This window comes from Excalfactoria chinensis, chromosome 13, assembly GCF_039878825.1.
Source record: "Excalfactoria chinensis isolate bCotChi1 chromosome 13, bCotChi1.hap2, whole genome shotgun sequence".
NCBI lineage: Eukaryota > Metazoa > Chordata > Aves > Galliformes > Phasianidae > Excalfactoria > Excalfactoria chinensis.
Window position 1 is genome coordinate 514,807 of NC_092837.1, and position 12,888 is coordinate 527,694.

The 12,888-nt window shown below is 52.1% G+C and overlaps 1 protein-coding gene across 4 annotated transcripts in view; it reads left to right on the forward strand.

Annotated features, from left to right (window-relative positions):
• The window catches only part of PPP2R2B (protein phosphatase 2 regulatory subunit Bbeta), a 75,924-nt gene extending 63,563 nt beyond the window's left edge, over positions 1-12,361 (forward strand). For all 4 annotated transcript variants that reach the window (XM_072348438.1, XM_072348437.1, XM_072348439.1 and 1 more), the window contains 5 exons: positions 4,518-4,695; positions 5,597-5,761; positions 9,156-9,325; positions 9,440-9,531; positions 10,441-12,361. In XM_072348438.1, the coding sequence (XP_072204539.1) occupies positions 4,518-4,695; positions 5,597-5,761; positions 9,156-9,325; positions 9,440-9,531; positions 10,441-10,720 (885 nt within the window). In that variant the 3' untranslated portion in view covers positions 10,721-12,361. The remainder of the gene's footprint in view (positions 1-4,517; positions 4,696-5,596; positions 5,762-9,155; positions 9,326-9,439; positions 9,532-10,440) is intronic.
• The last annotated feature ends 527 nt before the right edge of the window (positions 12,362-12,888 follow it).

A 12,888-nucleotide genomic window follows, 5' to 3' on the forward strand; every position in this document is an offset into this window, starting at 1 on the left:
GACTCTACACTTGCTTTTGTTAAACCTCATCCGGTTTCTTACTGCCCAGCTCTCCAGCCTGTCCAGGTCTCTCTGAATGGCCGCACAGCCTTCAGGCGTGTCAGCCAATCCTCCCAGCTTCGTGTCATCAGCAAACTTGCTGAGGGTGGCCACTATCCCCTCATCAAGGTCATTGATGAAGATGTTGAACAAGACTGGACCCAGCACAGACCCCTGGGGGACACCACTAGTCACAGGCCTCCAGCCAGACACCGCACCGCCAACGACAACCCTCTGCACTCTGCCAGTCAGCCAATTCTTGATCCACTTCACCGTCCACTCATCTATCCCATACTTCCTCAGCTTTGTTATAAGGATGTCATGGGGGACCGTATCAAAAGCCTTACTGAAATCAAGGTAGACTACATCTACCGCTCTCCCCCTGTCCACCCAGCTAGTGACATCTTCATAAAAGGCCACCAGGTTGGTCGAGCACGACCTCCCCTTGGTGAACCCATGCTGAGTACTCCTGATAACCTCCTTTTCTCCCAGTTGTCTGGAGATGGCGTCCAGCACAAGCTGTTCCATCACCTTCCCTGGGACAGAGGTGAGGCTGACTGGCCTAGAATTACCCGGGTCATCCTTCTTGCCCTTTTTGAAGACTGGGGTGACATTGGCCATCCTCCAGTCTTCAGGCACCTCCCCAGTTCTCCAAGACCTTTGAAAAATTACAGAGAGCGGCTTAGCAATAACCTCCGCCAGCTCTCTCAGCACCCACGGGTGCACCCCATCAGGTCCCATGGATTTATGGACATTAATGTTTCCTAAGCACTCACGGACCACCTCTTCCCTGACTAAAGGGAAATCTCCCATTCCCCAGATTCTCTCATCAACCACCGGGGGCTGGGATTCCTGGGGGAGAGCCCTTTCACTAAAGACAGAGGCAAAGAAGGCGTTCAGTATTTCCGCCTTCTCAGCATCCCCCGTTACCAGAACACCCCCCTCACTTAGTATGGGGCCCACATTCTCCCTAGCCTTCCTTTTGCTGTTAACGTACTTAAAAAACCCTTTTTTATTGTCCTTTATCTCCTTAGCTATATTCAGCTCCAGGTGGGCTTTAGCCTTCCTGGTTGCATCTCGGCAGTCCCTGACTACATTCTTATATTGTTCCCAAGTGGCCAGACCCTTTTTCCACATATCGTATACTTTCTTCTTTCTGCAGAGCTTGCACATGAGTTCCTTACTCATCCACGCAGGTCTCCTGGCACCTTTTCCTGACTTCTTAGTTACAGGGACGCACCGATCCTGAGCCTGGAAGAGGAGCCGTTTGAATGCTAGCCAGCTCTCACAGGCCCCCTTGCCTTCTAGCACCCTGGCCCACGGGATGGCCCCAAGTAAGTCCCGGAGGAGATCAAAGTTGGCTCTCCTGAAGTCCAGAGTAGCAATCCTACTTTTTGTTTTGCTTCCTCCGCTCAGGATCTCGAACTCCACCATCTCATGGTCGCTACAACCCAAGTTACCCCCGACTTTTACTTCCTTAAGGAGTCCTTCCTTGTTGGTGAGAATAAGGTCCAGCAGCACCCCGCCCCGTGTCGGTACCTCGACCATCTGCATTAGAAAGTTATCTTCAATACACTGCAAGAATTGTCTGGACCGCGCATGCTTGGCCATATTGGTCGTCCAGCAAATATCTGGATAATTGAAATCCCCCAAAAGTACCAACGCCCGGGAGTGTGATGCTACTTCCAGTTGGCTACGGAAGGCCTCATCAACCTCCTCTTCCTGATCAGGAGGCCTGTAGTACACACCCACAACAGTGTCCCCCTTACCAGCCTGGCCCTTGATTCTCACCCACAAGCTCTCGACTGCTACATCACTCTCCCCCAGGTGGAGTTCAATACATTCTAGCTGCTCTCTCACATAAAGAGCAACTCCACCACCCCGCCTTGCTAGCCGATCTTTCCTAAAAAGGACATAGCCCTCCATGACAACATTCCAGTCATGCGAGCTGTCCCACCACGTCTCTGTGATCGCAATGAGATCATAGCCATGCGATCGCACACAAAACTCCAATTCTTCCTGTTTATTCCCCATGCTTCGCGCATTAGTATACAGGCACTTGAGAGAAGGAGCATCTCCCCACCTCTCTCCATGCCTTTGAACCCCTTTGTCAGCACTCAACACGCTCTGCTTTAAGCCTTGAACTGCCGCCTCAGACCCAGCGGCCCTCATTTTGTCCCCTTCCCCCTTCGTACCTAGTTTAAACATCTGTCAATAAGTCCTGACAGTTCCTCGGCTAGAACCCTCCTACCCCTTGGAGACAGGCCGCTTCCATCTGCAGCTGTCATGCCAGGAGCCGAGTAAATTCTCCCATGATCAAAAAAACCAAAATTCCTATGTCTGCACCAACTCCTTATCCATTTGTTTAAGAGGTGGGTTTTTAGGCCCAACTCAGTATCCCTCCCTGTCACTGAAGGTACAGATGTAATAACCACTTGTACACCTGTACTGTCAACTACCCTCCCCAGTCTCCTGAAGTCATCTTTTATGACCTTCAGGCTTTTCCTACTGACTTCCTCACTGCCAGCCTCAGGAGGGCTGTTTGTTTTCTGAATTCTTACTGCAGATTTTGGGTGCAAATGATGAAAGTCATTCTGGAATGTAAGACTTGAGCAGGGACAGGTTCTCAGTTACAAACTAAAAAAGGATTCTGTCCTGCTATAAAAACAAGGAAGACCGGGGGTGGATGGCTGGGGCTGGGGATGGTGCTGGTGGTCTCTGCTCCAAGGCTCCTGCCCTGACCCCTCTGGGATGCTCTGATTGTGCTGCAGGGCTGGATTTGCCCTCACTGCTATAGGTGCTGCTCCTGAGCCCCTCTTCCCACTTTGGACCCCCTTAGGAAGGGCTCTCCCACACCTGGAGCTCTGCTGGCGCTGCATGCTCAGCACTCATAGTGGGCAGCAGGGAGCAGAGCTGTGCTGGGAGCACTAGGGAAATGATTGAACCAGGAGCTCCATCAGTGAACGGCCAGGGGGCCATACAGAAGGTTTGTCTTAATGGGAAGGGATCTTCTCAGAAGCCCAGGAAGTCCAAGTCTTGAGGAACATGAAGCTGTTGCACTGCCATGAGTTGGTGAGGAGAGCTGGGCTGGGCTGTGTGTGGTTGGTGGGCGCACTCTTATTGCGGGAGGTGCCTGATAAAAGGCAAAAAGAAAAATGAAGACATAATTTTTTTAAAAGTGAATGATGAATGGCATCACCCCCTTCCACAGAACAGGAAGTAATGTAATCTATTAGTGCTTTATTTTATTTGGCAGCCTTTCTATGTACTGGATTTGGTTTGTTACACCAAATTACCCTTTAATAATGGGTGTATATAATACCAGGCACTACCCTGCAGGTCAGCTGAGTAACTGAAGGGCTACACACATCTCTCTGTTGGTGAAGGAGGAGGCAGAGCGCAGCCCCATGGCTGCACTGCTCCCTTCTGCTGCAGCCACTGCAAGTAGCACACTGCGACCAGGCTGGGACCATGCAGGTGTTGGATCTGCAGATTGCCCCATGCCCTGTTTGGACACGGGCTGTGCTGTCATTGCAGTGCTACTCAAGCTGGACACAGCCGTGGGTCTGACTGGGATGTGGTCAGGCTGCACAGCAGTGCTGAGCAAAGCTGTACTCCAGAGCCTGTGATGTATTTACTTTTGCATCCAGAGCGGCCCAGTGTAATGTTTAAGCCCATACCCTTTGCAAAACCGTCATGTTTCTGACGGTCTGAGTGACAGCCCACGTCCTGCAATCTCTGAGCACGATGTAAGCCTCTGTCCCCAGATGGCTGAGCAGAGTCCTTCAGCGGCAAACGATGCATCATTGAGTGTGTCAGGCTGAATTAGGAAGCAGGCGCATCACATTAAGCTCAAGCTCCAGGCTGGCAGTTCCTGTGTTCCTGTGTCACTTGATCTGGCTGTCGTTCTCCTGTCCCCACCTCTGCAGCTGTGGGAAACCTCTTGGGGGCAGCACACAGAAAACATTTGCTGTGATGGGAGTGGCTGGAGGGCACAGCTCCTGGCGGGGGGAGCACAGGCTGACACCTTCCTGGTGTATGCAGCTGCCTTAAGATCACTATGTCTGAAGTTATCATGTACACCATTCCTTGCATATGCTGCTTTTATGCCTCCCTCCAACGTGTATGACACTGCTTCTTATTTCCTCCATCTGTCCCTGCCCTGTGCTTCCCCTTCCCCATCTCTTCCCTTCCTTTACTTCCATTATTTACTGTGGGGCAAATCCAGAAAATCTGAAAGAAAAACTGGAGCTGATTCAGCTCTTAACACAGCACTTCTGTTAGGCTCAGGACAGGAATTTCACGTTCCGAAGTGACAAACCAGATGAGGTTCTGTTGTTGTTTGGCCAAAGAAGGAACTGTTGCTGCAGAAGAGCTCCGGACTTGCACTGTTGTCTCCCAGAGCAGACGATGCTGTGGTGCTGCCCCACGTGGCTCCCAGCATCCTGTGCCCCTGCTGACCTGCTGATCCCCTGCAGGTGCCGGTGCTGCGGCCCATGGACCTGATGGTGGAGGCCACTCCGCGCAGGGTGTTCGCCAACGCGCACACGTACCACATCAACTCCATATCCGTCAACAGCGACTACGAGACCTATATGTCAGCTGACGACCTGAGGATAAACCTCTGGAACTTTGAGATCACAAATCAGAGCTTCAGTATCCTTTGGTGTGCGCTCCCCAGTGGTGTCCCTGGGCCCCTCTGCTGCCAGGAGCTGCGTTAACAGAGAGCCACGGGGCCAGGGCTGGGCTCACAGGGAAGAACTCGGTCCTTTCTGACCCAGAAAAGGGAGAAGCAAGGTAAAGGTCCCACCCGTTGTGACTTCTTTTTTTTTTTTTTTTCCCAGAGAGAGTTACTGCTCCTTACTGTTCATTACTGCCAGTTACCCCAGATCCTGCCTGGAGGTTGGTGCAGGAGAGGTGGAAGTGAAGGGGCAGAGCACAGTGAAGTGCTGCTTCACAGTGCTCTGCAGTACCCACAGCACCCTTGGGCACAGCTTCCATTGGCCTCGCCCTGGAGCAGTCACTGCTGCTCGTCCTTGTCTGCATGTGAGCCACAGCAGTGTGCTGGCAGTGCTGGGCGCTGAGCCCTCCCTGCACTGTGGGACCCCCACTGCCACCACTTTGAGTTCTTCCTGCAGGGCCTGAGCCAGGGCGGAGGGATGGGGGGGAGATGTAGAAGACAGATGCCCTGGGGGAGACCAGGAGGGGAAATCTTAATAATGCAGCAGGGTGACAGGCTGCCAGTCACAGGCACGCAAATGAGATCATGCCTGTCACCCTCCTAAATCTGCATCAGAAATAATCACGGTGGGGCACTAATCACCAGTGATATTTATATCGTGTGCTCTACTGAGAAGCCTGTGTGGCAGGGTTGGGCAGCTGGAGAGGAGTTCAGCAGCCACAGGTGTGTGGTTGGTGGGGGCCCACATCTGAGCAATGCTGCAATGTCTGCATATCTTGGAGAACGAGGGGAGGATTTGGGCAAAACTTCAGGGTTTTGTTGGCCCGAGGCACCAACTGAATGCGGGGAGCAGTGGGCTCCTTCACTCACCCCCAGATATCGTGGACATCAAGCCGGCCAACATGGAGGAGCTGACGGAAGTGATCACCGCTGCAGAGTTCCACCCCCACCACTGCAACACCTTTGTGTACAGCAGCAGCAAAGGCACCATCCGGCTGTGCGACATGCGCACCTCTGCCCTCTGCGACCGCCACGCCAAGTGTGAGTATGGGGGTAGCGGCTGCTGTGTGGGGCAGCAGGGCCAGGGGGGACTGCTGGGCTGTGCTCACTGCCTGACACCTGCTGTGTGCTGCAGCAAAGGAGGTGCAGGGGAAAGCTTGCACTGACATCTGGAGGTCTGAAAGTATCAGTCGGACATCCCAGGGAGGTTGTGGAGTCTCCTCTGGAGACATTCAAGGCCAGGCTAGACGCCTACCTGTGCAGGCTGCTTTGGGAGGGGGTTGGACTTGGTCTCTGGAGGTCCATTCCAAGTCCTACAGTTCTGTGAATCCCAAACCCTGAGCAGAACACATCTCTCTGTTCTTGCACTTCATGACTGTCTCACAGTCCTACAGTGACAGCTCCCAGCTGAGACTCAGAGGGCAGTGACAGCACAAGAGATCCCTTTCCCTGATGCTTTGGTGGCAGCAGCCCCTCCATGGCCACTCCTTTGTTTGGTGCTGCCGTGTCTTTCAGTCCACAGTGAGCACCAGCCAGTGGTGAATAAGAGTTCAGTCTGACCTCTCCCTTTAAATTTTCTTATTGATTTCCCTCTGCACCTCAGAAGCAACAGCCTTGAGTCAATTGCAGCTCAGCAGATGTGTAAGTTGAAATTGAGACCATTCATCAGAGTTCAAAATGAAAAGCAACATTGGCTTTGGAGGCAAATTCTCCACCAGGGGTATTTAATACCTGTCAGTATTTAATAAAAATGCAGAAGATAGCACTGCACATCCCTGTCGCCCTTATTTAGACAGATGCGCTTGGAAGCTTAGGGGCAGTTCTTACTGATGTGCTCTTCTGATTAAATTCTGCCATCCTGTTTTACCCGAGGCTGCTGGCAGTGGCTCTGTTACCTCAAGCCCTGCAGCTGGAAGGGAGAACGGCCCCTTTCCTGTGTCAGCACCAGGGCGTGTGGGGTGTGCCACAGGATTCAGATGGTCTGGGAAGGGAACAACTCCATGGGCACAGACAGATTGTTTGAAGCACCATAGGAAACCAAGAGGAGAGTGGGACTCCTGGAGCAGGTGGTAACACCAGCCAAAGTCATCCCATTCTGAAAAGCCTCTGAAAAGGAGGAGAAGCCCCATTGGGTGCGATGCATAGGATGGGCTCTGTGTTGGGGGTTGTAGCAGAAATCCAGCTCATGGCCTGAAGCAGTGATGGAGCACCTGGTGGGGCAGCAGGGCCAACCCAGAGGAGCTCAGGTGCATGCGGTGTACCTGAGTGATGGAAGGGCTGGAGCCAGGATCCACCCCTTCCCAGACCTCATTTAAGGGCTGGCAGAGGAGATGAGGATATCTTACAGACATTCCCTGCATACCTGTGGCCTTCCAAAGGTAAGCAGCCTTTTGCTTTCTTTCTGTGCACATGGCTGTTCCATTTGTGCAAATCCTCGCTTGCTGTAGGCCAGGACTTTGCCACCCTGCTGTTACTGCTGTGCTTTCCATTGCACTACATCATTATAGAGGTCAGCCCTGGGTACAGGCACACCTTGCTGCACAGCTGCTGTCATCTTCCTGTTGGCAGCATATTCTCTTCGTTTTCACCAAAGCCTCTTATGCAAGAAAAAGGGCACATAAACAGAGCACAGGGATCTGATCTCACATTAGGAACTTCCTGCTCCAGGCACATGAAGCTCATCCTGCATAGGACTGAGGATCAGTGGTGCAGAGCTCTCATTGCCTGCTGTAAGCTGGGGCAGCACACAGCTGGTGCAGAGCTGAGTGGTAGCAGTGCCTTCAGAAACAAATCAGTTCCTTCCTCAGCCCTGAGCAGCAACTAACAATGTCCTGCTGCATGCAGTAATAAGCCCGGCAAGACCTCGAGCTAAAAATTAACAAGCTGATGGTGTAGACTCTCCGGAGGATGACAAACCTCATCTGCCACCCCGGGCTCATTTAGCTAATGAGGAAGCAAGCCTCTTTGCAGCACTCCCCAGTCTCCATTTTAAGTGAGAACTCTGTTGCGGTCTGCAGCATGAGGGGGGGTCAGAGCCTGGTGAGGTGGCTGTGGGCTCTGCAGCCCCTTGGGGCCATCGTTGGAGTCGGGCTGTGGGTGCTGTGCCGTGGGCTTGGTGGTGCTTTTGATGTCCTGCTGTGTGTGGATAATTGTCCTGATTGGAGTCTAAATGAAGGAGAAAGAAAAGACAGAGCTTGAACTGGTGTTACAGAAATGGGGGTGGTAACATTCCCTGATGATAGGAAAGGAGCTTTGTGCTCTGAGCTGCCAGCAGAGCCCTCTGGCTGCATGTGCAGGAGCCGCTCCTGGGCTGCAGGTACTCCGGGCACACTGCAGCACTGCTCAGCCTAGGCAGAGCGCACACAGCACTGCAGTGTTGGGATTTGCTCTCTTCTTGCTGCTGCCCTTCTCTTCCTGCTCATCTTCATGGTGCTGCCGTCACCTCTTGGGTTCATTCTCTGAGGCATCTCATTTGTCCATCTGCAGTTTGATGCTTTCTACTTCTGTGGTATCAATGATGATTTCCTCTTGCTCACGCACTGTAAGTGTAACACCCCCAGCCCGAAGAAAAGGCTCTACTGGTGTATCAGGGTGTTCTCTGCTGTGTTGGAGAACAGCTGTGATGAGCACAGGGCTCTGCCAGGGGTGGTGGAAGTGAGTGGTCAGACCCAGCCCTGGCTCTTGGAACAGCTCTTTCCTGCCTTTGTTTTCTGGGATCGTGGGTGCCAGGCAATGATAAGGCTTGTGGCCATGCCCATGTTGGGACAATGGGTTTCTTTCCAGTACAGAGTGAAGGAGGAGCCTCTCCTTGTTCCCCAGAAGTATTCTGTGTGCAGAGCTGGTGAGGGGTCTGTAGGGACCGCAGGATGTCTGGAATGCAGTCCAAATGCACGGCCTCTTCATTGGTGCAGATCTGTTGTTTTATTTAAGGCTATGCCTGCCCAGCTGATGTTACTTTGAAATTGAATTTGTAAATGCATTTAATTTGGGCCTTCATCAATGTTTGTCAGACTGTACAGGCTGTGATTTATTCAAAGACATCGGATTAAATCTGTAGGTTGCAGTAGCCTTAAAATATTTACATTGACTTTCATTTGTACTGCACATTGATTTGTAGAGAGGAAAGGCACACGAGGCTCTAAATCTTTTGGCCTTCTCTTGTGCTGATGATAAGAGTGTTCTCTGATGACCCTTTCTGCTAATTGCACTCATTAAAAACAAAGGTGCTTCAGGTGCATGGAGTCCATAACATCCAGGTGCTTACTTTATGCCATGCCCAGCAGTGGGAGTGCTCACAGTGGGCTCAGCACTGCAGGATTGGGGTGCTCATGGCCTCTTGTGTGTCCCTGCTGCTCCCCTGAGCCTCTCCATGCTGGGCAGGACAGCAGGTCCCGCAGGGTCACTGATGCCAGTCCTGTCCCTTCCTCTCCTGCAGTTTTTGAGGAGCCTGAGGACCCCAGTAACCGCTCGTTCTTTTCTGAGATCATCTCCTCTATCTCTGATGTCAAATTCAGCCACAGTGGGAGGTACATCATGACCCGGGACTACCTCACTGTCAAGGTGTGGGACCTGAACATGGAGAACCGGCCCATCGAGACGTACCAGGTGGGCATGGGGCAGAGCGGGGCCGGTGGCAGGGCAGGGTGGGATGAGAGGATGGGAGCGGCCGTAGGGCCTGGTGCCGCTGTCCCCTGCCTCATTTCATCCCTCTGCCTCCAGGTCCATGACTACCTGCGGAGCAAGCTGTGCTCGCTGTATGAGAATGACTGCATCTTTGACAAGTTTGAGTGTGTGTGGAACGGCTCTGACAGGTGAGGAGCAGCTGCAGGGCTGGGCTGGGCACTGCTGGGGTCTCTGCGTGTGGTGCCTGGCCCTGGCCGGTGGCTGCCTGGCTCCTGGGGCAGTGGCTCTGTGCTTACCTCAGCCTGGCTGCAGCTGCAGGGCTGCAGCCATCGGTCTCATAGGAGCACCACAGTGTTTCTCTGATACATCAATGCAAATAGTGAGACACAGCCAGGCCTGAATTCGGAGTCTGATCAAAACCGTGTTGCAGCTCTGTGTATTCCATTTAAGTCAGGGGGCAGTTTGCCTCTAAGGTGTGAAAATCATTTGGTTTGGCTCAGCCAGATCTTTGCCATAAAGTGTAATTATCCCGGAAGAAATCCTCTTCCTGCATGAGCTCTGCCTCAGCTGAGGAGGAAGAGAGAGGGCTGGAGCAGCTCCCCTACAGAGAAGGAGAGCCTGAAGGGAGACCTCATTGCAGCCTTCCAGTATTTGAAAGGGGGTTACAAAAAGGAGGGAAATCAACTTTATACAAGGGTCAACAGTGGTAGGAGAAGGGCTCAAGGAGGGAAGGTTTAGATTGGATGTTTGGGGGAAGTTCTTCACAGAGAGAGTGATGAGGTGCTGGCACAGCTGCCCAGAGAGGCTGTGGATGCTCTATCCCTGGAGGTGGTCAGGACCAGGTTGGATGGATGAGGCCCTGGGCAGGCTGGGCTAGAGTCAGACCTGGAGGGTGGAGGCCCTGCTGTGACACAGGGTTAGGAACATGATGACCCCGGGGGGTTCCCTCCAACCCAAACCATCCCACGATTCTATGAATGTCCGAGCACACATCCAGCTGCCTGGCGCTGTGTGGGTGCCAGGTTGAGCAGGGCCGGGCAGGAGATGGAAAGGTGGCTGTGGCCGTGCTCACTGACTCACCCTTCCTGCCCTCACAGTGTCATCATGACCGGCTCCTACAACAACTTCTTCCGCATGTTCGACCGCAACACCAAGCGGGACGTGACGCTGGAGGCCTCGCGGGAGAGCAGCAAACCGCGTGCCGTCCTCAAACCCCGCAAGGTGTGCGTGGGCGGCAAGAGGAGGAAAGATGAGATCAGCGTGGACAGTCTGGACTTCAGCAAAAAGATCCTGCATACGGCTTGGCACCCTTCAGAAAATATCATTGCTGTGGCAGCGACAAATAACCTGTATATATTCCAGGACAAAGTTAACTAGGAGGACGAGTTATTCTTTAGGAGTCTCCCATGTACTGAATACTAGTAAACACAAGATTACAAATGTTTTTTTGTTTTTTTTTTTTTTGTTTTTTTTTTTTTTCTCTTTTTTTTCCCCTCTCTTTCTTTCCTATTCCTTTGTTGAATTGCTGCTATGTGAACAGCAGTGTGCAGGGGCAGGAGGACCAGCTGCAGTGGGGCCGTGGCTGAGCGCACCGAGCAGCTCCCAGGTTTCCATTTACCCACGTGCTCAGAGCTCGGACTCAACACGGAGCAGTTGAGGGAGTTTCAGCTTTTGCTGTCCTGGTGCCCCCAGCTGGTGTTGCTGTAATGCTGGCTGATGTGTGGTGTGGTGACCTGGCATCATCAGCTGCAGTGGGAGCAGATGGGGCAGCTGCGTGCACCTAAGTGTGGGTGTGGTGGGATTTTGTCATCCATTCTGGTTCTTTAAAGCTGAATCTCAGAAATATCCCACTTTTGTTATCTCCCAGGATCAGAGCCATGGCCCTGTTTTTCACGTCTGTCCTTTTCCCACCATTATTTCATGTTTTTACCATCGGAGTGGTTGTGCTCAGAGCTCCCAGGAGGGCTGCCCTCCTCTGCCCCACGGAAGGAAACTCCCAAGGATTTGGCTTCGTAGATACTGTGGTGCCTTTGGGGTATATGAAATACCTTTATAAACGATGCTTCCCAAACACACTGATTGCAAACCAAATTGAACCTGGGCTTTTCCTTTATTTTGTCCTCCTTTTTTTCTGCATCTCTTGTGTTTAGCTGTGGTCATTCTCGCTGTCCCATTGCTGTACTTTCACTCCTCTGCTCTCTCTCTCTTTTTAATTTATTTATTTATTCCTTTGTGTTTTTTTTTTTAAAGAAAAAGTATGAGTTGCTAATTTATGACACTCTAAAAGAGAATCCACCCAGATAACTGCTCTCAGCACCACCCGGCTGCTTCCTCCAGGCGCTGTCCATGGTCTGAGATGATAATAATAATTATAGTAATAATAAAACCAGAAACTCTTCTGTGCATGGCCAGGCTGCCCCTTTCTACTGTTACTCGAGCAGTTTTTGACTCGAGCAAATGTTCAATTAAAAGAAAGTAATAATTTTCAGTCCAAAAACCACTCCTGCAAGACCAAGGAACTGAATAAATAGAGTCAATTGCAGCAATCCACACCATCACTTCAGCAGCATCCCCATGAGGGTGGCCCTGCTGTGCAGCTGTGCTGCATCCACCATGTCCATGTCCTGCAGGGAAGCTTTCACCAAGCTCTCAGGGCGAAGTGCACTCTGCCCACAGCCCCTCTTGTACTGCACGCTTCGGATGCCCCGCAGCTCCTGTGGTACCTCCGGCCCTCAGCCCTGACATGAGGAGCAAGGGGAGGAGCAGGAGATGCCCTGCCTGGAGCCTGTGGGGCAGGAGCAGGGGGCATATGCCATCCCAAAGGGATGAGTAGGGGGGATATGCACTGCCTCACACATTTACTACAAGTGGTGGTTTTCAGGAGTGCTTTTTTTTTTTTAAATGGTTAAAAAAAATGCCAAGAGTAAAGTAAAACATTTTTTTTTTAATGTTCTTTTTTTTTTGTTCTTGTACAGAAAGCCTGCACTCTGGTACCAGAAGTAAAGTTGTTCCAAATGAGTCTGTGTGGAACTGCTAATTGTTGTGCTTTCCAGGTGCCTGCAGCTGGGACCATGCTGGGGCTGTGCTGGGACTGAGCTGGGGGGCGGGGTACAGGACCTGGGCAGCCCATGACCCAGTGACATCTGGGAGGCTGAGGTTTGCAGTGTTGTGTCCTTCAGCATTCCTTTTGGCTGCAGCTGCACAATGGGGTGCAGGCGATGGGAGATGTGGGGTGCTGCTGAGGGCAGCTCCTGCTCCCAGAGTGGGAGCGATGCGTTCCACAGCTGTCATCACACCTGCAGTGAAGCAGTCACCAATATGGGAACAGGCAATGGCTTTTTCTTCAAATGAAATCTCTGCTGATAGTGGAATTGGTTTCACAATGAAACCAAAGCCAGACCCAACGCTGCACCCCGAGCAGCACTGCCTGGCCTGCACCCCCACAGGGCCAGAGCTCATTACTGGTAACATGCTACACTGACCTGCTTCCTCCACAGCCCATGTGCTAATTCTCTGCTGCTGCTAGTGATGAATTTAAACAGAGG